At 45.4% G+C, this 23,166-nt stretch overlaps 1 protein-coding gene across 6 annotated transcripts in view; it reads left to right on the top strand.

Annotated features, from left to right (window-relative positions):
* The window catches only part of LOC110531538 (zinc finger protein 219), a 61,421-nt gene extending 39,468 nt beyond the window's left edge, over positions 1-21,953 (top strand). For 5 of the 6 annotated variants that reach the window (XM_090183551.1, XM_090183552.1, XM_090183554.1 and 2 more), the window contains 6 exons: positions 8,578-8,641; positions 9,059-10,558; positions 10,670-11,501; positions 11,906-12,052; positions 15,270-16,149; positions 16,296-21,953. In XM_090183551.1, coding sequence (XP_090039677.1) covers positions 9,062-10,558; positions 10,670-11,501; positions 11,906-12,052; positions 15,270-16,149; positions 16,296-16,680 — 3,741 coding nt within the window. In that variant the 5' untranslated portion in view covers positions 8,578-8,641; positions 9,059-9,061 and the 3' untranslated portion in view covers positions 16,681-21,953. The remainder of the gene's footprint in view (positions 1-8,577; positions 8,642-9,058; positions 10,559-10,669; positions 11,502-11,905; positions 12,053-15,269; positions 16,150-16,295) is intronic. The other variant, XM_021614753.3, reaches the window with a different exon arrangement.
* Positions 21,954-23,166: the final 1,213 nt, after the last annotated feature.

The following is a 23,166-nucleotide window of genomic DNA, read 5'->3' as shown; positions in this document are numbered from 1 at the left end:
ACCAGCTGCGAACGGGACGCGTTTTTGTGGGGGGGGACATTACGTGTGTAGGCTGTGCACCCGGGCATTGTTTATTGGTAGTTATTTATTTCATTACTGTGGCTTTTTAATTGAGATGGCCGCGAGAGAGAAGGCAGGGGGAAAGAACGACTGAAAATGGTTGCACGTTATTGACGCAAATCATCATACAGGGCGAGGAGGAAATTCCTCTCCAGATAAGAGGCAGACGTGTCATCTGCGGTGACCGGAGTAGCACAAGACACTCCGGTCGCAGCCGTTTCAAATCCCACAGCCACAGAAAAATGTCCCGTTTTCACCCTACCTACCATAGTTTTATTGCACACTGAAACTATTGTAATATGATATAAGGTAGACTAACAGGCTACTGTAACCCATTCCCTTCCTGTCCTTTTTGAATTTTCAGCTTGTAGTTTTTGATTTCCCTTCAATCAAACTATGTAGATGGATTTATAAACATGCTTCTGCAACCTAAAATATATTTTATAATTTCACATTTCTATACTTTTTTCAAGAAGTGTCAGTTTGAGGGAAAGAGTGTGTCATCTTTAGATGCTGTTATAAATCTAGATAGAATATTGGGGAATGGATTCATTGGGAAGGTGACTTTTTACCATCTTGTAGCCTACATTAAAGAGATTCTGCAGAACGTTTGTATACATTTCAGCCACTAGTTCGGAAAGTAACTCCCGAGCCAAAAGTGGTCCCTGAAAAATTCGTACTACGTTACATCCCAGCTAGCACAGTGGATCTGGGCCGATTCCGGCTGAGAGTCGGGGCACTCGGCTGAGAGTCCGACTCTGCCGACGTCATGTGGCCCGAGTCTGGGCCGCTTTTGGCAGTATTACTAATGGCTAGGACTCGGGGATTGAGTTTGGGCCGATTCCGGTGTGAGTTATCTGGCCCAAATGTATTACTTGGGGCTCCGGCCAATTCCGGTGAGAATTATCAGGCCCAAATGTATATATTACTTCGGGCTCGGGCCGATTCCGGTGTGAGTTATCTGGCCCAAATGTATTACATGGGGCTCGGGCCGATTGGGGCTACTCTCTGACAGATGATTACACGTGCTGCTTTATATAATTAACATTTGATTATTTATTTTTCCATATTTTCTCATTGTTTCTATGATCAAAAAATACAATTAACATTTAAACAAAATTCTTTAAGAGTCCTGTGTAATATTTTAGTATTTTAATACTTTGTACAAGTCAATTAATAAGCATTCAAAACTTTGTGGATGGAGCCTCCTGAGTTGCGCAGCAGTCTAAGACACTGCTCCGCAGTGCAAACTGCGTTGCTACAGATGCTGGTTCGAGACCTATGCCTGCCGCGACCGGGAGACCCATTGAGGCGACTCACAATTGGCCTAGAGTCGTCCGAGTTAGGGGAGGGTTTGGCCGGCTGGGATATCCTTGTCACATGGTGTGCATGCGCCTGGTGAGCCAGGCGCATGCACGCTGACACAAAATGTTTTTTTTGTGGATGGGTATAATTTGTATGTATAAAATGTAAAATAGTAATAATTAAAATGACTAAATCAGGTCATTTTGTAGACATTTGTTTAAATTTGCATCGGGCCGCTTCTGGGGGGATTCTGGTAAGATGCAGGCTAAGTCGGCTGAATTCCGGTAGACGGACACGGCTTGATGTACTTGGGCCGATTCTGGGCAGTCATTCATTTTGATTCCAGGCCGAGCCCGACACCCGCTTCCGGGCCGATTCAATCAGTTCCAGCCCCCCGGAAGAGGGCCGATTCCTCATTGCTAGCTGGGATATGTGCAGATATGTGCAACATGTCATTACTCTCTCGTTCTGCTGTGTGTGCTAGCAATCAGTCAAATGGCAAGGGGCTGAAGCTGATTGGCTAGAACTTGAATTGCTAGAGGTCTGGCCCATATGGGGAAAAATGGAGGGACAGCTTCCAGAAAAACTGTCACTTTCAAACTAGGGATTTCGTGGCTAATTGAGAGAAGACAGTAATTCTGCTCATAGATTTAGACAGGTTTAGACAGGTTTCTTATTTTGTTGGAGACACATTGCGTACGGCACATTTTTAAGATGACCAGTTTAACCAAATGTAGGTAGCCTCTATGTGTGCAGGCTAGGCTACACCTATCCAACTCTACCAAACGGTTTTTAAAAATATCGTCCTCCCACCAGCCTACTACTATATTTACCAGGACGATTCGTAGGCTATACCGGTAAACTTGTTCTAGCCTCACCTCTCATGAGTACGAGCTTCACTGTCTGTAGCTATTGGCTACCTTTCACCTTCTTCAGACTAGTTATTTCGCAAGAAAGTAGCAAGTGTGTTGCGTGCAACATTGAATCACATTCTGAAAACGCAAGTTGATATAAAATAGGGGATTGTTTTATGTAGCCTTCCGTACGTGTGCTAGACAAAATGTGAGAAGGTCTGATTTAGTTTTAGGGTGATGGAGGGGGGAGATTGGCAGCGAAATTCAAGATGAAATCCATGATGGCACTTTTCTCGTCCTCCGATATGGGCCAGACCTCTAGCAATTCAAGTTCTAGCCAAAAATGGAGGGACAGCTTCCACTTTCAAACTAGGGATTTCGTGGCTAATTGAGAGAAGACAGTAATTCTGCTCATAGATTATGCATGTATGAACTACACATTTGACACATCCAGCCCAAAGCGAGAGGTTTAAAAGATACTTAGTAGTTGTCAAAGTTCCCGGAGCATGTCTTTAATGCAGTGCATCTCCTCAGGACAGCACTTTAGGGGTGCAACATCTAGGTGCTCTCTCTCTCTCTCTTTCTCTCTCTCTCTCTCTCTCTCTCTCTCTCTCTCTCTCTCTCTCTCCTTCTCTCTCTCTCTCTCTCTATCTATCTATCTAGCTATCTAGCTATCCCTTGGAGCGTCCCAACCAAGTGACTGATTTAATTGGGTCATGAAGGGTCTGTGGGATAGATAGATAAACACCTGCTCGGCCTCCTTAGTGACATTTAAAACACTTACAAGCAATAATTCTTAGCCCTTCACCAAGTTTAGAGTAGCATATTCCATCAACATTTTCAGCTCTCAAACCTTGTAAATGTTTTTGTAGAAAACAAGAAACCTAAGAAACCGTAATGGTGCAAGTAGACCTCTTAGAGTTAGAATTTCATAAGTTCTGAGATAACACATCCGAGAGAGAAAGTAACTAGTAATTACACTGTAATTAAGTTAATCTTACGTGTAGCCTCTACTCACCACATAACTGATGACTAAGTGTGGTGAGCAAATTATATGCTTGCGTACCAAATGGCACCCTATGTGGTAATAGGGAATAGGGTACCCTTTGGGATACAACCTATAAGTCAGTGTATGTTCACCGTTATAAGGGACATTAATTACAAGGTGCTTCCAAGTGGCACAGGCGTCATAAGGCACTGCATCTCAGTGCTAGAGGCGTCACTACTGACCCTGGTTCGATTCCAGGCTATCACAACCGGCCGTGATAGGGAGTCCCATAAGGCAGCGCACAATTAGCCCAAAGTTGTTCTGGTTAGGGTTTGGCTGGGTTAGGCCGTCATTGTAAATAATAATTTGTTCTTAACTGACTTGCCTTGTTAAATAAAGGTTAAATTAATACAAATAAACTTACTCAAGCAGCAAGCTAGAGGCCAGCTTGCTGCTTGACCACCCAGTCTCCCAGACAGTGTCAATATTCATGATGTAATGGAATCTGTCTGGTCTGGCAGGCCAGTCAGGCTCAAACTACCAGTTGATTCAGCCCTTAAGACACACACATTCATGTTACAGAAGATGTAACACTTGTAACACATAAAAGTTACAAGGACACTTTTGAGGTTAGATTGGCCTAATTGCTATCGTTTTATGAAGCATTATGCCTTGATAGAGATGAGATCTGCACATTTGAAGTCTTGAGTGAGAGACACATCTATGGAATGTCTGCTAAGGAATCTGAGGTTTTTAATGCACACTAACATCTGCTTATAGCATTACACTTCCAGTTCATACTCAGTCTACATGTTACTTCTGCGTCATCATATGTCCCTTTGCATACTTCCCTTCATCTGGATGACAACTATAAAGAGGAAAAGGAGAAGAGGCAAGAACAGGGTCCTGTCCCGTAGACATAAATGTTGTCTTTTCTCTGTTGAAAAAACTTTTTCTACGTTGTGTCCTACTGATCACCACCCAGTGGAAGGGGAAAGACCGAGTGAGAAGAGAGGAGGAGGTGAAGAGGAGTAGAAGAGGTGAGACGAGGCCAAGGGGCAAGAATCAGAAGACTGAGTCAGAGAAGTCAGATACCCTCCCTCCTTCTTCTTTGTGATGGGGGGATAACGAAAGAGTCCGATACAGATAGTTAGAGGGAGCGAGGGAGGGAGTAAAAAAGAGAGAGGGGGTTCAGGGAAAGGTGAAATACAGGAAATGAATCCCGTCTGTGGGGAAGTTTTTCCGCGTGACCACGGTGATAAAAAACACATCAGGCTCTGAGTTACTGTACCACACAGAGAGAACACACATACATACACACTTTCGCTAACGCATACACACTTAAACACATACGCTCTCAGACAGACACTCTTTCACACTAACACACACTTAAACACAGGATCGATCACACACACCCTTAAAAACATCGGCCCTCACACACGTACTTACAGTACACACACACACACACAAACTCTTCATTCTAAGACACATGTAAGCTTTAATGACACGCACACACGCGTGACACACGTGCACCGACATACTTTGACTATAACGTGTAACTAAAAGCCATTAAGAAACTAGATGCAGAAGTCTCACACAACCCCTTTATCAAACATCTATCCATAGAAATCCTGATTCTCAGCTGCCTTCAGTAAACACGATGAGCCTCTAGACAATATTATAAATACATTAGGATCCACACCCTCGTATGAAGAGTTGTAACGGCCATGCATGAACTTGCCTGAGCGGTGTCCAGCTCACAACCACAAATACAGTACCAGTCAAAAGTTTGGACACACCTACTCATTCAAGGGTTCAAGAAAAACATTTGAATGAGTAGGTGTACTTTATACATAGTTACATTTGTGCATTCTTTCTACACTGAGATATAGTCTTTCAAATACACATACTGAGTTGTTAACACACTGTACCGACACAGTCGTAGTGATACGATTGCATTGCATCTTTGATACTTGCATACATGTACTGTATATGGCCCAAACACTTGTCAACCTGTACAATAAAATTAGTTCATTTACAGTGGTGATTTAAATATTTGACTGTATTGTGTGCGTGTGTGTGATACTAGGGAAAACATGAGTATAATTTGAAGCTTTCACAAGTCTTTGTAAAATCAGTTAGTTAGTGTATGCTTTGTTACGGTTCCATTGGGATAATCTGCAATCCGATCAAGCACACATTCCTCATTCCTCAACAGAACAATTCAACAGACATTCAAATTACAGTGCCATCACATCAGACGATGCGAACACACACACAGACACACTGTCCGCCATCTATCTCCACACCACCACTATGAATAGCCACCTACAACAAAACCCCAGTTCACTATCTACCTGTCTCTTTTTTTGATATTTGAAAAGGACAAATCACATCACCATCAAATCACCATCTGATCTTTTAATTCAGTTGCGGTTCATTATCTTTTTCTGTCTCTCTCTTTCTCTTCTAACTCCCTCCTCTCTCTCTCTCCTTATCTCTCTCTTTCTCTTCTAACTCCCTCCTCTCTCTCTCTCTCTCTCTCTCTTTCTCTTCTAACTCCCTCCTCTTCTAACTCCCTCCTCTCTCTCTATCTCTCTCTTTCGCTGTCTACCTCGTCCCTTCTTTCTCTCCTCGCCATTTTGGCAGGCCCCAATCTACCAGCTGATATCAGCATTCCCTGGCACCGTGCCAACTGGCTCCGCCGCAGGACAGAAAGACAGAGGGAGTGAGAGAATGAAAGACAATGAGTGAATAATAGAAGGAGGAGGGAGCGAGAGAGAATGAGAGAGAAAGAGAGGGGGATGGGAGGAGAATAGAATCACAATGAGGGAGGGAAACAGAGAGACGGGGAAAAGAAGGAACAACAATGGTGGATTAAGAAGGAGAGAGAGAAGAGAGGGAGCAGAGGGAAGAGAAGGGGGAGAAGGAAGAGACAGAGTATGATTGATACGGTGTGATATCCCTGTTTGTTATGGCGCAGCTAAAATGTCAACTGGCTTTTTGTGGTCCTGGCCCGCTGACACACACATTCACACAGTATATATGAACACACAGACGTACAGAGCGTACACAAATCTGCACACACAGATTGTTTAGCCATAATGATGATGACCTTGTATACGACCGTGTGTTTCAAGTGCTTCTTCTCTGATCTGTTACTAAAGTTGCGGGTGAAAACATGCCTGACATATAATTGGCGTCTGTTCTTGTAAACATTCAAATGCAGTGGGTTGTGTGTTTTTTTGTGTGGTTGTATGTGTTCAGATTTGTGTGTGTGGTTGCTTGTGATTCTGTAGGCTCAGGTGTGTGTGTGTGTGTGTGTCTGAATAATACCTGTGCGTCAATCTAAGTAACATAATAAAAATGAAAAAGCCGTCTGTTTTTTGCATGGGCTGAATCTTAATCCACCGCATCCCTCTTTGTCGGCCTTCCTCATCCCTGGTTGAAGGTTTACAAATGCTTATGCTTCTAGATCCAACAGTGCAGCAGTATCTAACAAGTACTATCTAACAATTCCACAACAAAAACTTATACACACAATCTAGTAAAGGAATGGGATAAGAATATGTAAAATATATGGATGAGTAGTGACAGAGCGGCTGAGATGCAATAGATAGTAAATAATAGATAGTGAAGGATACAGTATACATTATATACATATGAGATGAGTAATGCGAGATATGTAAACATTATTAAAGTGACTAGTGTTCCATTTATTAAAGTGGCCAAAGATACAAAGTCTGTAGGTAGGCAGCCGCCTCTCTGTGCTAGTGATGGCTGTCTAACAATCTGATGGCCTTGAGATAGAAGTTGTTTTTCAATCTCTCTGTCCCAGCTTTGATGCACCTGTACTGACCTCGCCTTCTGGATGGAAGCGGGGTGAACAGGCAGTGGCTCGGGTGGTTGTTGTCCTTGATGATCTTTTTTGCCTTCCTCTGACATCGGGTGCTGTAGGTGTCCTGGAGGGCAGGTAGTTTGCTATGTTGTTTAATGCTGAGCTGTAGTCAATGAACAGCATTCTTACATAGTTATTCCTCATGTCCAGATGGGATAGGGCAGTGTGATGGTGATTGTATAGTCTGTGGACCTATTGGGGCGGTAAGCAAATTGAAGTGGGTCTAGGGTGTCGGGTAGGGTGGAGGTGATATGATCCTTGACTAGTCTCTCAAAGCACTTCATGCCGACAGAAGTGAGTGCTACAGCGCGATAGTCATTTAGTTCAGTTACCTTAGCTTTCTTGGGTACAGGAACAATGATGGCCCTCTTGAAGCATGTGGGGACAGCAGACTGGGATAGGGATTGATTGAATATGTCCGTACACACACCAGCCAGCTGGTCTGCGCATGCTCTGAGGACGTGGCTGGGGATGCCGTCTGGGCCTGCCGCCTTGCGAGGGTTAACACATTTAAATGTTTTACGATCACTCTATGGAAAGAGACTCTCACGAACACAATGGTGTTCTCTATACGACCCCCACAAGTGTCACGGGACTGACTGACTGTTACTGAATGTAACCGGTACCGGTATAAAATAATGAATGGAAGTAGGGAAGTCGTTTTGTGCCCACCCCCGAAAAAAGGGGTTGAATATGTGTCCAAAAAACAAAAATATTTCCTGAGCTTTATTTTATCTCCTAGATATAGGAAATACACTTCAAAACCTTATTCCTTATGATTTATTTATTGACTGTCTGTTTTGCCATTTATGGCATCAGTACATTTCTATAGTAGTAAATGCCAAATTCAATATTTTATCAAATACTGTTTAAAGTTAAAATATATTTTTTAATACTTACAGGGGTCCTACAATTGTAAATCAAATTGCTAAATGATCATTGGTATCACCATCCTAAAACAATTCCATATGTTAGTTAAAGTGGGCTTGGACTTTTTTAAGGTTAAGCTGCTACTGTATGAGTACAGAGGAAGGGTGTGTGGGGAAGTCAAAACATCTCGCGCCCATCCTGTTTGGGACAGTCCGTGTCCTGTGGTGCGCTTAGCTCACACACACAATACACACGCCGTGAAATGAAAACACGCACACACACACCCCCGTTCATATACAGTACACAGACATCAAACATATGGTTAAGTTAACATCAAACAGGTGATCAACTGTTACACGTTTAAGCACACACCTGTAAAAAAGAGAGATAGACAGACTGACGCATGTTACGCGCGCACGCACACACACACACACACACACGCACACACACACACACACACACACCACATGGATGAACAATATGTTAATTTTTCTTCGGTGTAATGGAGTATGCAGCAGGAGGAGTTATAATGTAAAATATGTGTGTTTTAACATATTTTTTTTAACATATGTGATAACATATTGACTGTGTGTGTTTCTCAGAGCACTAAAGGAGGCCCCCTCTGCCAAGAAACTGAAGCATGGCATAGCATCACACATACTACTGGTGAGTTCTGTACAGAACACCGGAAGAATTATCACTGAATCATCACAGTGAATTATTGTAAAGTTGGTTTATGTGTAAATGAATCCCAAAAGGGATGGGTTGCCAACTAGCGATTTAACACGAAAATAAAATGTCATTCATTCGCTCTCCATTCTCTCCAGCAATGAAGCGGTATGAGAACAAACTGTTCTTCATTGCCTTGCATCATGTAATTCAATATCCAGATATGAGGCATGTTAAGGACTGCCACTCTGATACCCTCTCCTGTACTTTCTTTCTGAAGATGTCAAATAATACAAATCAAGTCCTTTCCTTGTTGATCTCTAATGACAATTTAAAATTTTTCACTCTCTCAATCTGATACTGCCATGTCATCACCTGACTCTCTCTCTCTCTCTCTCTCTCTCTCTCTTTCAGAGAATGGATTCTCCTCCTGAGTGTGTGTTGGCTCTGTCCTGTGAGCCGCCCCAGTCACCCCCTACACTACCATCTCTGGACCACAGTCCCTTGGCCTCCCTTCACTCTTGCTCCCAACTCTCCCCTTTACACAGCCTCCTGGACCTGCCTGTCCCCCTCAGTCCCACAGCCCTGTCCCACACCCCGTCCTCCGACACCCCAGACACCACCCCCTACTCCCCGCTCTCCCCCTTCCCCCTCAATCACCACAATGAAGAAGAGGATGAAGAGAGGCTGTCAGTCCCTCTGTCCCCCACCCCAGCCATTGCTCTCTTCCCAGGGGGTTTTCGGGAGGTGTGTAGCCCCTCTCTGGAGAGCTCTCCTCCGGCCACTCCGACATCGTCAGCCCCTCTCTCAGGGTTCGGGGCCCTGGAACTGGCTCTGTCCTCCGGGCAGCCGGGTGCCACCTGTAGTGATGAGCTGGACCTCCAGCTCTTCCATAAGGATGGGGGGTGTCTGTCAGGATCAATTCCTGGGGTGGTGGGTGTTTCTGGGGGTGTGGCCGGGCTCAAGTTCCCCTGCTTGGTGTGTGGGAAGAAGTTCCGCTTTCAGAGTATCCTGTCGCTCCACGCCCGCGCTCACAGTCTAGACAGGGACCGCCGCGCCTCAGCTCTGTACCGGACCGGTACCGGGTCCGGTAGCATCATTGGGACGGGGTCCAAGACCCACCAGAACGACAAGGATATCGGGCAGAACCACTACATCCACCGCCAGAGCCCCGCGCTGTCTAGATCTCTCACCCAGGGCCATAGAGGGGAGGACAGGGAAGGGGAAGCCCTAGAGGAGGCTCTCCAGATGGATCACCAGATCCTCCAGCAGTTCCTGATGGACGACAGCACACAGCTGACCCCTCTGCTGACCGAGGAGGTGCCCCTCTCTCTCTCCCTCACCTCTCCCTACTCCTCCTGCGGCCTGGGTGGTGTGGGTCCCACCATCTTGGAAAAAGCTACCGCCGTCACAGCGGCAGCGCCCGCGTTCCGCTGCCATGCCTGCAAAGGTAAATTCCGCACCGCCTCGGAGCTGTCTCGCCACGTCCGGATCCTCCACAACCCATACAAGTGCACCCTGTGTCCCTTCTCTGCCAGCCAGGAGGAGCGCCTGGCCGCACACCTCCAGGACTGCCACCCCTCCCTGTCCTCCCTGTCCCTCTCCCCACCTGTGGACCTCCCCACCCTGCCCCCCTACACCCCCAGACACATCCCTATTGTAACCACCACTACCATCATCGCCACCCCCATTCCAGACGCACCCCTGCCCACCCCCACTATCACCCCAATCACAGCCCCGGCCCCAGGGGTATCCCCTCTGCCTGCCTTCTGCTGTGAGACATGCGGCCAGCGCTTTACCCAGTCCTGGTTCCTGAAGGGCCACATGAGGAAGCACAAGGACTCTCTGGACCACAAGTGTCAGGTGTGCGGCCGTGGCTTCAAGGAGCCCTGGTTCCTCAAGAACCACATGAAGGTGTGTGACCTTGTGTGTGTGTGTGTGTGTGTGTGTGTATGTGTCAGTATATTCTGTTATAGCAGCTGTCAAACTATTGAAGATGTGTTGTGACTTTAAACTTTGTTACAGGTGCACCTCAACAAGTTGGGCCTGAAGGCCGGTCTGGTGGGGCAGGTGGCCCCTGGCGCCGGGGCTGAACAAGGAGGGCCCAAAGGCTCAGTCACCAACCAGGGCCTCAACGCTCTCTACTCCAGCCTCCTGCTGGCTCGTGGTGGGGGTGGAGGTGGTGGTGGAGGGGGGAGAGGCGGACGAGGAAGGGGCGACAGGGACGGCGCCGGAGTCTCTAGTAAATCTGCCATCTTAGGCTACCTGGGGTTGCCTAGCGACGGCGGCGCCAGCTGCATGGAACGACTCCAGGCAGTGGCTCAGGTTGCGGAGATGGGGAACGGTAACGGGGGAGGAGGAAGAGGAGGAGGAGGAAGAGAGACAACAAATGGAGGAGACCAGATAGCCATGTGGCAGTTTGTAGCTCGTAGCCTGGTAGCAGCTCAACAGGCCCAGCAGCAGCAGCAGCACCGAGCCACATCCAGGAGCACCGTGGTGGGAGAATCTGAGCAGGTCAGGGCCTACCTTGGAGGTCTGGATCCCCGGGAGGAGCCGTCGTCTTCCGGAGCCCCATGGGAGTGCCCCGACTGTGGGAAGCTGTTCCGGAGCCTGCAGCAGGTGGTGGCGCACGCCCGCGTCCACGTCCAGCGGCCCCAGAAGAGCCACGGTCACCCTCCGCGCCACACCGGGGGAGGAGAGGAGGATGGAGGGGGGAGCCGGGTTGCAGAAGGACGAGGAGGAGGGAGAGGAAGTAGTACTGAAAAAAGACAGGAGTCCAAACTTCAAAGTGGATCTCAGCATCAGCATCAACAAGCAGTAGTCGGAGGGTTCCACTCAGTGATGTCACAGTTCCAAGGTACGGTGACATGACTTCACCTCAACAAAACGTCTCCAATATGTCTTCCGTTTGTTTTACATTTTCATTAGAGAAAAACAGGACACAAATAAAACGCTTGTAGAAAGAGTGGGTGAGTGTAGATGCTAGCAACTCAATTAGCTATCAATATCACTCGCTAAATTTCTTCCATTGTCAAATCTCTGATCCGTCTTTCTTATTCTCCCTTCCTCTCCCTCCCTTTTTCTCCCTCTCTCTCTCCCACTCTATCCTCCATTCTTCCCTCTCTCGCTCTCTCTTTCCCTCTCCCTTCTTCTCTTGCTCTCCCCCCTCTATCTCTCTCTCCCTCTGTCCCGTCCTCTCACTCTCTCTCTCTCCCTTCCCCGCCCTCCCCCCATCCTCTCCCTCCCTCTCTCTCTCTCCAGGAGAGAATGGTCTGTCTGGCTCTTCGTCAGGCTCTTCGGTGAGCTCTAGGGAGCGTGTGCGAGGCACGGGGGTGAAAGACTGCCCCTATTGCAGTAAAGCTTTCCGCTCTTCCCATCACCTTAAAGTGCATCTGAGAGTTCACACAGGTGAGCCTGCCACTAGCCCCCCCCCCCCCCCCCCCCCCCCCCCCCACCAACTCACCTAACAATGGCTGGATCTCAAATCAACCCCTAGTCCGTAAACCCTACACTCTAGGGCCTAGGACGCTTATGCGTATCTATCCAACTTAGGGCCTAGGCACTCCTGTAGATCTGAGATGATTGGATAAGATACAGTATAAGCGTTACGGTAATAACTTCATCTCACTTTCTGATTGGCTGTGTGGAAATGTCGCCATATCTTCCATCTTCCGCTTCCACCTGTTCAATGAGATCTCAAAGTGGCTAGAAAGTAAGGGGCTAGACATCCATTTGGATTTCAGACAAATAATAACTAACACTACAGTCTACTCTAGCACACTAAACTTCAACTAACCTTAACTAACCCTAACCCTATATTGGGGACTTAACATCTAATTAAGTGCATACACCATTCATTAAATTCTAACTATTAAAGTTGCTGATTCTTAGACACAATCCTCTGCTCTGTCTGTTCAAATTAATTTGGCAAATAATTATACTTCAGTAAATTGCCACTAGCAGTATTTACTTTTAACACTTCCTTTTGAGTCTGATGGGGTGTTACATGGAATGTCTTCCATGTCACTCTAGTAGGGACTCCCGAGTGGCGCAGCTGTCTAAGGCACTGCATCTCAGTGTAACAGGTGTCACTGTAGTCCATGGGTTGAATCCAGGCTGCATCACATCTGGCCGTGATAGGGCGGCGCAAAATTGGCGCAGCGTCGCCGGGGTAGGCCGTCATTGTAAATAAGTATTTGTTCATAACTGACTTGCCTAGTTAAGTACAATTGAAGCCTGTCAGGGTTCTAGATTGTGATGGAGCACTGCCATCTGTTGTTTGAAATGTGTAACTACAACCTCATTTAATACTTTAATAACCATATAGTTTCCTCTCATGTACTCTATTGGCTCTATGTTAATGAACCTAATGCAATGGTCAATCGAAGCGCTGGGCGGTAGCACTGTAGGTTCGGGGATGTGTAAGAAATATTTTTTCTATTTTCACAAGCACAAGTATTGGCGCAGATGCAAATGTCGCCGTGAAAGGGCTGGGTTTTTCATGAGAAAACAAATTGTGGGTGTGTCGAGGCGTTGCCAATCAGAAAGTGCTCCATGGCTGAATATGTGGTTGCTTCAAGTTGTGTATTTACGGTCTTTTACATATTGACTTGGAATCAACTCTAATTCCAAATGTTAGTCCATTATAGTTAGTTAAAGAGCTTACAGACAAAATTGTAAAATGTAGACCTCTCCCGTCTTTGCTAAATATGTTATTTTGAATCTGTTTGCAGTCCACACAAGTATTTGCATGGCTTCAATGTCGATATATGTATATATTCAATATATAATTTGATTTACACAACATGCCTACCACTTTGAAGATGCAAAATATTTTTTCTTCTGAACCAAATAAGACAAAAAAAATGAAAACTTGAGCGTACATAACTGTTCACCCCCCCCCCAAAGTCAGTACTTTGTAGAGCCACATTTTTGCAGCAATTAGAGCTGCAAGTCTCTTGGGGTAAGTCTCTATAAACTTGGCACATCTATCCACTGGGATTTTTGCCCATTCTTCAAGGCAAAACTGCTCCAGCTCCTTCAAGGTGGATGGGTTTTGCTGGTGTACAGCAATCTTTAAGTCGTACCACAGAATCTCAATTGGATTTTCTTTTCATTCTTTCTTTATTTAACTAGGCAAGTCAGTTAAAAACAAATTCTTATTTACAATGGCGGCCTAGGAACAGTGGGATAACTGCCTTGTTCAGGGGCAGAACGACAGATGTTTACTTTGTCTGCTTAAGGATTCAATCTTGCAACCTTTCGGTTTATTTGTCCAACACTAACCACCAGGTTACTACTACCTGCTACCCCAAAGCCCAGATTGAGGTCTGGGCTTTGACTAGGCCATTCCAAGACATATAAATGTTTCCCCTTAAATCACTTGAGTGTTGCTTTAGTAGTGTGCTTCAGGTCCTTGTCATGCTGGAAGGTGAACCTCCGTCCCAGTCTCAAATCTCTGGAAGACTGAAACAGGTTTCCCTCAAGAATTTCCCTGTATTTAGCGTCATCCAGCGTTCCTTCAATTCTGACCAGTTTCCCAGTCCCTGTCAATGAAAAATATCCCCACAGCATGATGCTGCCACCACCTTGCTTCACTGTGGGGATGGGGTTCTTGGGGTGATGAGAGGTGTTAGGTTTGCGCCAGACATTGCGTTTTCCTTGATTGCCAAAAATTCTTAATGTTATTCTCATATGACTAGAGTACCTTCTTCCATATGTTTGGGAGTCTCCCACATCCCTTTTGGCGAACACCAAACATGTTTGCTTATTTTTGTCTTTAAGCAATGTTTTTTTTCTGGCCACTTTTCCATAAATCCCAGCTCTGTGGAGTGCTCCAAGGGGGATGAAGGTAGGCTAGTGGTTAGAGTGTTGGGCCCGTAACTGAAAGGTTGCTAGATCAAATCTCTGAGCTGACAAGATAAAAAACTGCTGTTCTGCCCCTGAACAAGGCAGTTATCCCACTGTTCCTAGGCAGTCATTGTAAATGAGATTTTGTTCCTAACTGACTTGCCTAGTTAAATAAAGGTACGTAAATTAAAAAAAGTATGTCGTTGCAAGTCAAAACCTGGATAGGCTGTTTTTCTGCTGTCGAAATTCATTACATAGCAACTGTGTTACCACTAGAACCAGCTTTTGGTTGGGCTTAAAATATCTCTACCAACCCTGCTTGAAATTAGCACTTTGGATCATATGTTTAAGGACACGCCTAAAATATTTTCTTCCATCTGAGAGAAAGAGTGCTGACACAAGACAGGTCAAACCTGGCGTTAGGGAGGGAAAATGCCAGTGCATCAGTTTTTACATGACGAAATTGCAAACTAACGTGCATTTGACACTAGTGTCACCTTAACGGCAGCCCAAAAAAAGTGCCCTATATCAGAAATCCGGGCCTCAAGGTCCGCAGAATTGTTGTTTTTCTTTTCTCTGTGGAAAGAAACAGACTGTCCATAGTGAAGTTTGGGCAAATGCCAGATGGGCTGCTCCATCTTTAGTTCAGTGGTCTTTTCTAAATGTGGGTTTTTGAGCAGAATTATAATTATACAAATGTTACTATCCATCTACTGACATTCCTCCATTGTACCAGTGCCCTGATAACCACAACTTGTGTATGTATCTCTTTCAGGGGAGAGACCGTATAAATGTCCCCACTGTGACTACGCTGGCACCCAGTCAGGCTCTCTAAAGTACCACCTCCAGAGGCACCACAGAGAACAGAGGAACACCATGGGAGCCTCTTCATCCACCGCCTCCTCACCAGGCCTCACCACCGCCTCCCTGGGCAGAGGAGGAGCTCCACAGGGGGAGGGGAGGGAGGGGATGGCCAAGCAGCGCCGGACCCAGAGCCTCAACCACAGCTCGGCCACCAGAGGCCCGGCGGAGACGCCTTCCTCCAGGCACAATCAGCACCAGCCCTGGATACTGGGCCTCCCCGAGCAGAGAGACAGGGAACACGCGAAGGCCATGGAGGGACTGAGAGAGGCAGATCTGGAGAGCCAGTACCGGTATCTGTCCGGGGTGATGGGGGCTTTGTACCAGGGAGGGATGGAGGGAGGGTGGACGGGGGAGTCACCAACCTCCACCCCCACCCCAACCCCACCAAAGGCACCCAAAGTGTCTCGCCGCAAACCGCTCACCACCAGCCGTATGGTGCCAGCTAATGGGAGGGAGCGGAAGGGAGGGGGGTCAGCTCCTCGGGGTTCCCAGGAGGGAGGGTTGTTGTCCCAGCCCCTGGACCTCTCCCGCCGCCCCTCCCCTGGGCTCGGAGGTCTGGAAGAGGATGGAGTACCAGGAGGAGGTGGAGGAGCAGGGGATACCCTCAACCAGTGCCTGTTCTGTCCCTTCCGCACCTCCTCGGCCGAGCTCATGGCCATGCACCTCCAGGTCAACCACACCAGCAAGTCCAGGCGTAAGAGGAGGGCCCCCATCCCCACCGCCCTGGGTGACCACGGGCCTCAGAGGCCTCCCCAACCCCGGGCCGACTCCAACCCCCTGGCCCTGTGGAGGTAAGAGATGCTTTCAGTAGACACTCTTATCCAGAGCAACTTATAATCAGTGCATAGGAAAAAACACAGTCCGCAAGTAGACTCTTCTGCTTATGACGTGTATGACATGGGTAACACTTCCTAAAGTTGATCCTGTCCCATCCTAGGTATCTGAGCGAGGCCGAAGACCGGGCCCCCCTGGAGGAGTGGGCCTCATCCAGGATGGAGAGGGAGAGGGGGACGGAGAACGGCCTCACACCAGTGGAAGGGGACCTCGAGGGTCGCTACGACCACCACCACCCCGAGGCTTCTAACCGGGCCTCCACCACAATCAGGAACACACAGAGTGGCCTCGCCGGTAGTAGGAAGTTGGATGAGGAAGAGGAGGAAGAAGAGGAAGAGGAGGAAGAAGAAGAAGAGGATTTGGAAGGGGAGAGCATTAGTCCTGGGGATTCTCCTAGAGAGCATGGGATGAGCATGTCTCTCACCATGTCACCTACCCTCGGCTCTGACCGTCTAACCAGAGGGGAGGAAGGAGTGATGGGGGACTAAACAACAACAACAATGTCATCCTGCAGAGTGAAGGGGAAAAGCGGTTCAACTAGACAGGAAGGAAGTTGTTTGGGGGTCATAGGTTGGATGTCAAGTTCATATCACCTCTTTTATATAGTTCAAGGTCATTGTCAAGGTCACGACCCCTGACCCTTGACTTTCAAGGGCCACGGACTGAGAACCATGTCCATGGAGAGGGTCATGTAAACAACAGCTCACACACCTCCTTAGGAATCCCTTTTAAACATCCTCCATTTTTATCTCTCTTCTTTTAATATTTACATCCCAGGAGTTCAGTGCAGTCCTCTCCATTTTCCCAACCAACCAAAACACCCCTTTTACAAACACACAGTACAGTGTAGGACTTTTGAGGCCTTCTCTTCTATATTTCAACGTTTCCTGTTTTCCATTCCATCTCCTACCAAGAGGGCTAATTGTGATGATTTGAATGAGATTGTCCTCTTGCTGCTGTGAGTCTTAATATTAGTATGTGAGCAAAAAGAAACTGTGACCTCCTACTATTCCAGAGAACACAAAAAGGATTTTATCAGACCTTATACTTCATGTTTTGAGAATAATAATACTTATAAGAGTAACGTTGTTGATTAGTTATACAACCCACCGCTGTGAATGGAGGAAATCTTTAGCAGAACAAGTGTCAAAATAAGCCAAACTTCATCACAACTGCCGTTTAAATAAGATACCACTTCTTGACACTTTCAAGGTCATATTATGGTCTGTTCAAGAGCACCGATTCGGAAACGCGGTTCAACCCGGAACCATTCAAGCTGTCAACTCAAGCTAAGCTATCCAGCTGTCTGCAACAACAACAACAAACACAACAGGAGCAACTTTTTAACAGACAACTATTGACATGACAATGATCAAGGACAAGATGATCCTGGACCCTGTTATCACTGCCTCTCATTGGCCGGATGGCTGTTCCAAGGTCACCACGGGAACAGAGGAGCAGTTTGTCATTTCCTGTTTTCCCCTCAGTTTAGTGCCTGTCTATGTATGGTATGTCGTCAAGGGAGATCTACAGTATAGACCAGTGTTTCTGGGCTGTTATAGAACAATGATATCTGAGTATACAGTATAAAGCTAAAGTATATATGTTTAAAAAAATGGTTCTAGGGTATTGTGAATAGAAAGCTGTAGTGGTATACAAAGTGGTGTGGATCTGTCTCTCGTTACAAGAGACCGATAGCATCTCCCTGTGGCTTCTGTGAAAAGAAAAAGATAAAGCACTAAGTTGATGATGATGAAACAATAGATATACATATGAATCAAAAGAGATCAAGGTGAAAGGTCAAGAAGTGAAAATGTAGGTGAAAGGTCAGAGGTCAGTGTTTACAGCAGAAATGCCAGCATGTTCAGAGTCGGACGTGGGATAGCGGTTATTTCTTACGTTGTCATGGTGACCAACTGACAACTGAACAAACAGAAGACTGTTTTGGGGGACACGGGACCGACAGACAGACTGTGCATCCCGAACACAATCAGCTGACACGTCTGGTCAGGTGACCAAGGCTCCACGACCGTGTCACACTCTTTCATTTCATTCCTTTTACCAGAAAAAGAAAAAAAAACAAGGGGGAGGAAAAATGGAGGAGAGAAAAGAGTAAGTTCCCTCACAGAACAGGGGACCGAAGCTGAGAAAGGAAACTGTTGTACTCTTGGGGTACGCCGTCTTTTAGATGACTAGATTCATTTCTTTTTAAGAGAAGAAGAAGAAGAACAGTAGAAAAGAGTAAGCATTAAAAAAAACTAACAAATCCATAGATACATTCCGGTAGAATGTGTGTGTAGCTTTTGTAAAGACAAGAAAAAAATCCCTTTGTTTATTTTCATTTCAAGAAGAGAAGCTTACAGAGAAGGTTATGAATATAGGTAATAATAATAAATATAAGGCTTGTTGTTGTGAGGAAAACACTAGTTGGAATGTCTGTCTATCAGGGTTAGGGTCAATTCCATTTCAATTCCAGTCAATTCAGAAAGTCAACCCGATTCCAATTCCAAATTTTCCCCATTGAAGAGAATTGGAATTTCAGTGTACTTCCTGAATTGACTGGAATTTAAATGGAATTGACCCCAACCCTGCTGTCTATAAAGAGCACTGTGCAAGGTTTATCATTTCCAAAAGTAGTCATTTTATTTTGACTTTATCGATAGACCAAACCTATATCTTATGAAAATGTAATGAGTCACATTCTGTTGGAGTAAACAGCTGCCGTTTCCATCCCCTCGCCCCGATAAATCAATCAATCAATCAATCAATCAATAATCCAATCAATCAATAATCCAATCAAAACTTTATTGTCATGTTATTATTAAGTGCTTGTATGAGATTCAAGTTGACATCACAAAATATAATTTGATATCAAAATATGAACCTATACCTAGTATCACATACCATAGCCATGGTATTGTCTTAGAGCATCATACCACACACAGTTCTGCACACTGTGAACATGCAAATGTAAAAAATATAAAAAATCCCTACTCATGATTGTAAACATCACTAAACTATTTGATTGGATAAGTCCTGCCTTCTCGCCCTCTTTGCCCATTGGTTGACGGCGAGAGCCTGGGATCGGAACCGCAGCCTTACTTTTGGTTTACGTGTTTTACTTCTATCCTCATTAGAGCGCCTTATATGAGTTTAGAAGTTCCCTAAGTGGTGTTTCCTTAAAGACAGGCTACATCCATAACTGCACTCTATTCCCTATATAGTCCGTTACTTTTGACCAGGACCATTGAGCCCCGGTCAAAACTAGTGCTATGAACCCTGATCGAAAGTAGTGTACTATTTAGGGAATAGAGTGCTCGTTTGGATGTAGACTGTAGTGTCAAAGCCACCGTGCCTTCTGTGTCAAGCACTTCCTGGATTTGGTATTTTGTAAGCTCACCAAAAGCACTTAGCCCACATCTGTCTCTCTTTCTCTCTCTCTCTCTCTCTCTCTCTCTCTCTCTCTCTCTCTCTCTCTCTCTCTCTCTCTCTCTCATCCCTCTCTCTCTCTCTCTCATCCTCTTTCTCTCTCATCCTCTTTGTGACCTTCCAATTTTGTTCTGTCCACTCCCTCCCCCCTTTCAATCCCTTTATCCTTTCATGTCTGTGTGCATGTCTCTCTCTCTTTTCTTCCTCTCTTCCGTAACCTGTTACTCTCTCTCTCTCTCTTCTCTACCTCCCTTCCGTACCCTCTCTCTCTCTTCTTTCTCTCTTCTGTAACCTGTCACTCTCTCTCTCTGTGGCACCATTAGAAGGTGATGATGTGTACTATCTGGTATTGAGGCCTTTTATTCTTAGATTTGTATTGTCAGTTTGTGTGATGTTCGTACGTTTGTTTGACATTTGATGCCTGATGAGATGGAGTAACATGATGAGATGGAGTCTTCTTCTTATAATTATTATTATTATTGCTTTGGCATTATTATGGAGAAGAAAGAAAGAAAAAAAGAAAAAAATGTGTTGTTTAATGTTGTACAGAACATTATAGCACTAGAGATGTTGTGTTTTTAAAAAGAGAGCATAAACCCAAGTGCTAGTCCCGCCCACTCCTCCCTCCCGTTGGCAGATAGGACAAGTGCCCTGCCAACGATAGGAGAAGTGACCTAAAGGTAACTGACTTGCCCTCAAACTGACAAACATGTTCGATCCAATGAATCTAATCCACATCGTACTCTTGAATTACCCACAGAATATGTCATATTTTTATTTAAATGCTTTAACCAGGCAAGTCAGTTAAGAACAAGTTCTTATTTACAATGACGGCCTAACCCAGCGATGCTGGGCCAATTGTGCATCGCCCTAAGGTACTCCCAATCACGGCCAGTTGTAATACAGCCTGGAATCAAACCAAGGTCTTTAGGGACGCCTCTAGCACTGAGATGCAGTGTCTTAGACCACTGCACCAATTTGGAGCACTATATATAATGTGATAATATGTGATAATATGAATGTCCCAGACAGGCAACAGGCAATCTTAAATATTTCCTCAATTGCTGTTTGCACTGAAAATCTCCCTGAAACATGCTTGAAATCTTTTAATTGGTGCCTAGCTACACTCACCAGACAGTTTATTAGGTACACCTATCTAGCACCAGTTCGGACCCCCTTTTCCTCCAGAACAGACTAAATTATTGGGTCATTCTACAAGGTGTCAGAAACGTTCAAAAGGAGATTGGTCCATGCTGACACGATGGCATCACGCAGCTGCTGCAGATTGGACGGCGGTACAGCCTGTTCCTTCTCATCCCAAATATGTTCTCTTTGGTTGATGTCTGGGGACTGCGCAGGCCACTCAAGTACAACTCACTGTCATGTTCCAGGCAATGTTTTTCCACTCCTCAGTTGTCCAGAGTTGGTGATTGCGTGATCACTGGAGCCGCTTCTTCTTGTTTTTAGCTGATAGGAATGGAACACTTGGTGGTCGTCTGCTGCAACAGCCCATCCGTGACAAGAAGTTGTGCGTTCCAAGATGCCGTTCTGCACACCACTGTTGTAGTGCGCCGTTATTTGTCTGTTTTTCGTCCCACTTGTTAGTTTGCATGATTCTTGCCATTTTCCTTCGACCTCTCATCAACGAGCTGTTTTTGCCCACAGAACTACCGCTGACTGGATGTTTTTTTATTTGTAGCACCATTCTCAGTAAACCCTAGACACTGTCATGCCTGAAAAGCCCAGGAAGGCTGCCGTTTCTAATATATTGCTTCTGGCATGTTGATCATACCACGCTCAAAGTTGCTTAGGTCATTCGTTTTGCCCATTCTAACGTTCAGTCGAACAGTAACTGAATGCCTTGGTGCCTGTCTGCTTGATTTATATAGCAAGCCATTGCCACATGATTCACTGTCTATAGGAGCAATCCATTTTCGTGAAAGGGGTGGTGTACCTAATAAACTGTCCAGTTAGTGTATATTGTTGACCCTTAATTTCTTAGTTGTTTTTTTCAAAGGAAAAAAATCTATAGTGGTGTGTGAGGGCATCCTATCATAGGTTGTGTCCCAAATGGCACCGTATTCCCTATTAAATGCCCTGCTTTTGACCAGGGCCATAGGGCTCTGATCCAAAGCAGTGCACTATAGGGTGCCATTTGGTCCAACACCACTGTCTGTTGGAGAGGTGGAGGGAAGTGCTGGGTTTTAGCTCTTGTGTAGATTACTGCCATTGCAGTGAGGGAAAAATGTACCTAACATAGTAGTAACTAATAATATGAGTTTGTGGACAGATTAAAAAAACAACATTAGAGATGAATAAACGCAAAGAAAAACAAGGTTTGACGATTTCTTTTTGTGTGTCCTGTGTCATTCTCTAATGCTCTCTTACAGTGTTGTTATTTCAAAGGCAGTACCTGATAAGGATTGAAGGGGGACAGAGGTCAAGAAAAAGACAGAACACTCCATAGGAAAGAAAGAAACCTTGAGAGGAACCAGGGCCCGTATCCACAAAACCTCTCAGAGTCGGAGCACTGATCTAGGATCAGTTCTTCCTTTTGGATCATAATGAATAATAGATATTATATGTATCACGCAGGACATGAACCTGGGTTCATCACTAGTTTTGAAATTTGTAGGCGGGGCTACCTCATCACATGACCCTGACCGAATCAAGTGTGTTACATAAGAACAGATCCTAGATCAGCAGTCCTACTCTCAGATGCATTCAATTATATGTAGGGTTACAACATAAGATTAAAGCTGCAAGCAGCATTGCCGGGGTTCAGCTGTGTGCCCAATGTGCCACCATTAGGACAAGTTGGACACATTGCCCTAGTACGAGTTAATTCTGTACTATTATAAATGCTTGCCAAACATCAGAAGTCAAAATCAAACTGATCATGCAATATTATTTGCTTTTTATGTATTTTGGACCATTTTCAATGATGTTGACTACTTTAAACATCTTCTCCAGCACCACTGGACCGCTCAAAACCAAATTTGGTATATAGCAGCTATGAATTTGGTATATAGCATCACAATTTGGTATATAGCATCACCATTTTCCAAAACTAGCTGAAAAAGTATGGCCGCTATGAATAAATGATTTTACCTGTCCAACAGTACCACAATGTGGACAAACTCAACCATATTTTACAGGTTAGCTAGACTATCCTTGAACGTGTGTGCCAAATTTCATCACTTTGAGTCAAACAGATCAAGAGATATAAAAATGTGCCCGTTATAGCGCTACCATGTGGTCAATATGAATGTGCTGAGCTATTTGCTGATTTATATACATTTATTTGACAAACCACGCCCACGTGAATGTTTATTGGTCCATTACGGCCATGTTGTTTGATGTACTAGCCTGGGTTATAGTGTGTTAACTGATCTTGGTCCATAGATGCCATATATCAAGTTTTGCAAAGATCGGTCATTCGGTGCCAGAGTAGCATTTTATGTGCTTTTTGACAACATTCAAAATGATGGAGAATCCATCAGGGTGAACTTTATGGGTTCTTGAGGCAAATCTGTTCAATGTGA

This window comes from Oncorhynchus mykiss, chromosome 9 (assembly GCF_057628025.1).
Source record: "Oncorhynchus mykiss isolate SJ-2025 chromosome 9, ASM5762802v1, whole genome shotgun sequence".
Classification (NCBI taxonomy): domain Eukaryota; kingdom Metazoa; phylum Chordata; class Actinopteri; order Salmoniformes; family Salmonidae; genus Oncorhynchus; species Oncorhynchus mykiss.
Note: the sequence above shows the minus strand (reverse complement) of the source record. Positions and strands in the feature narration are given on the sequence as shown.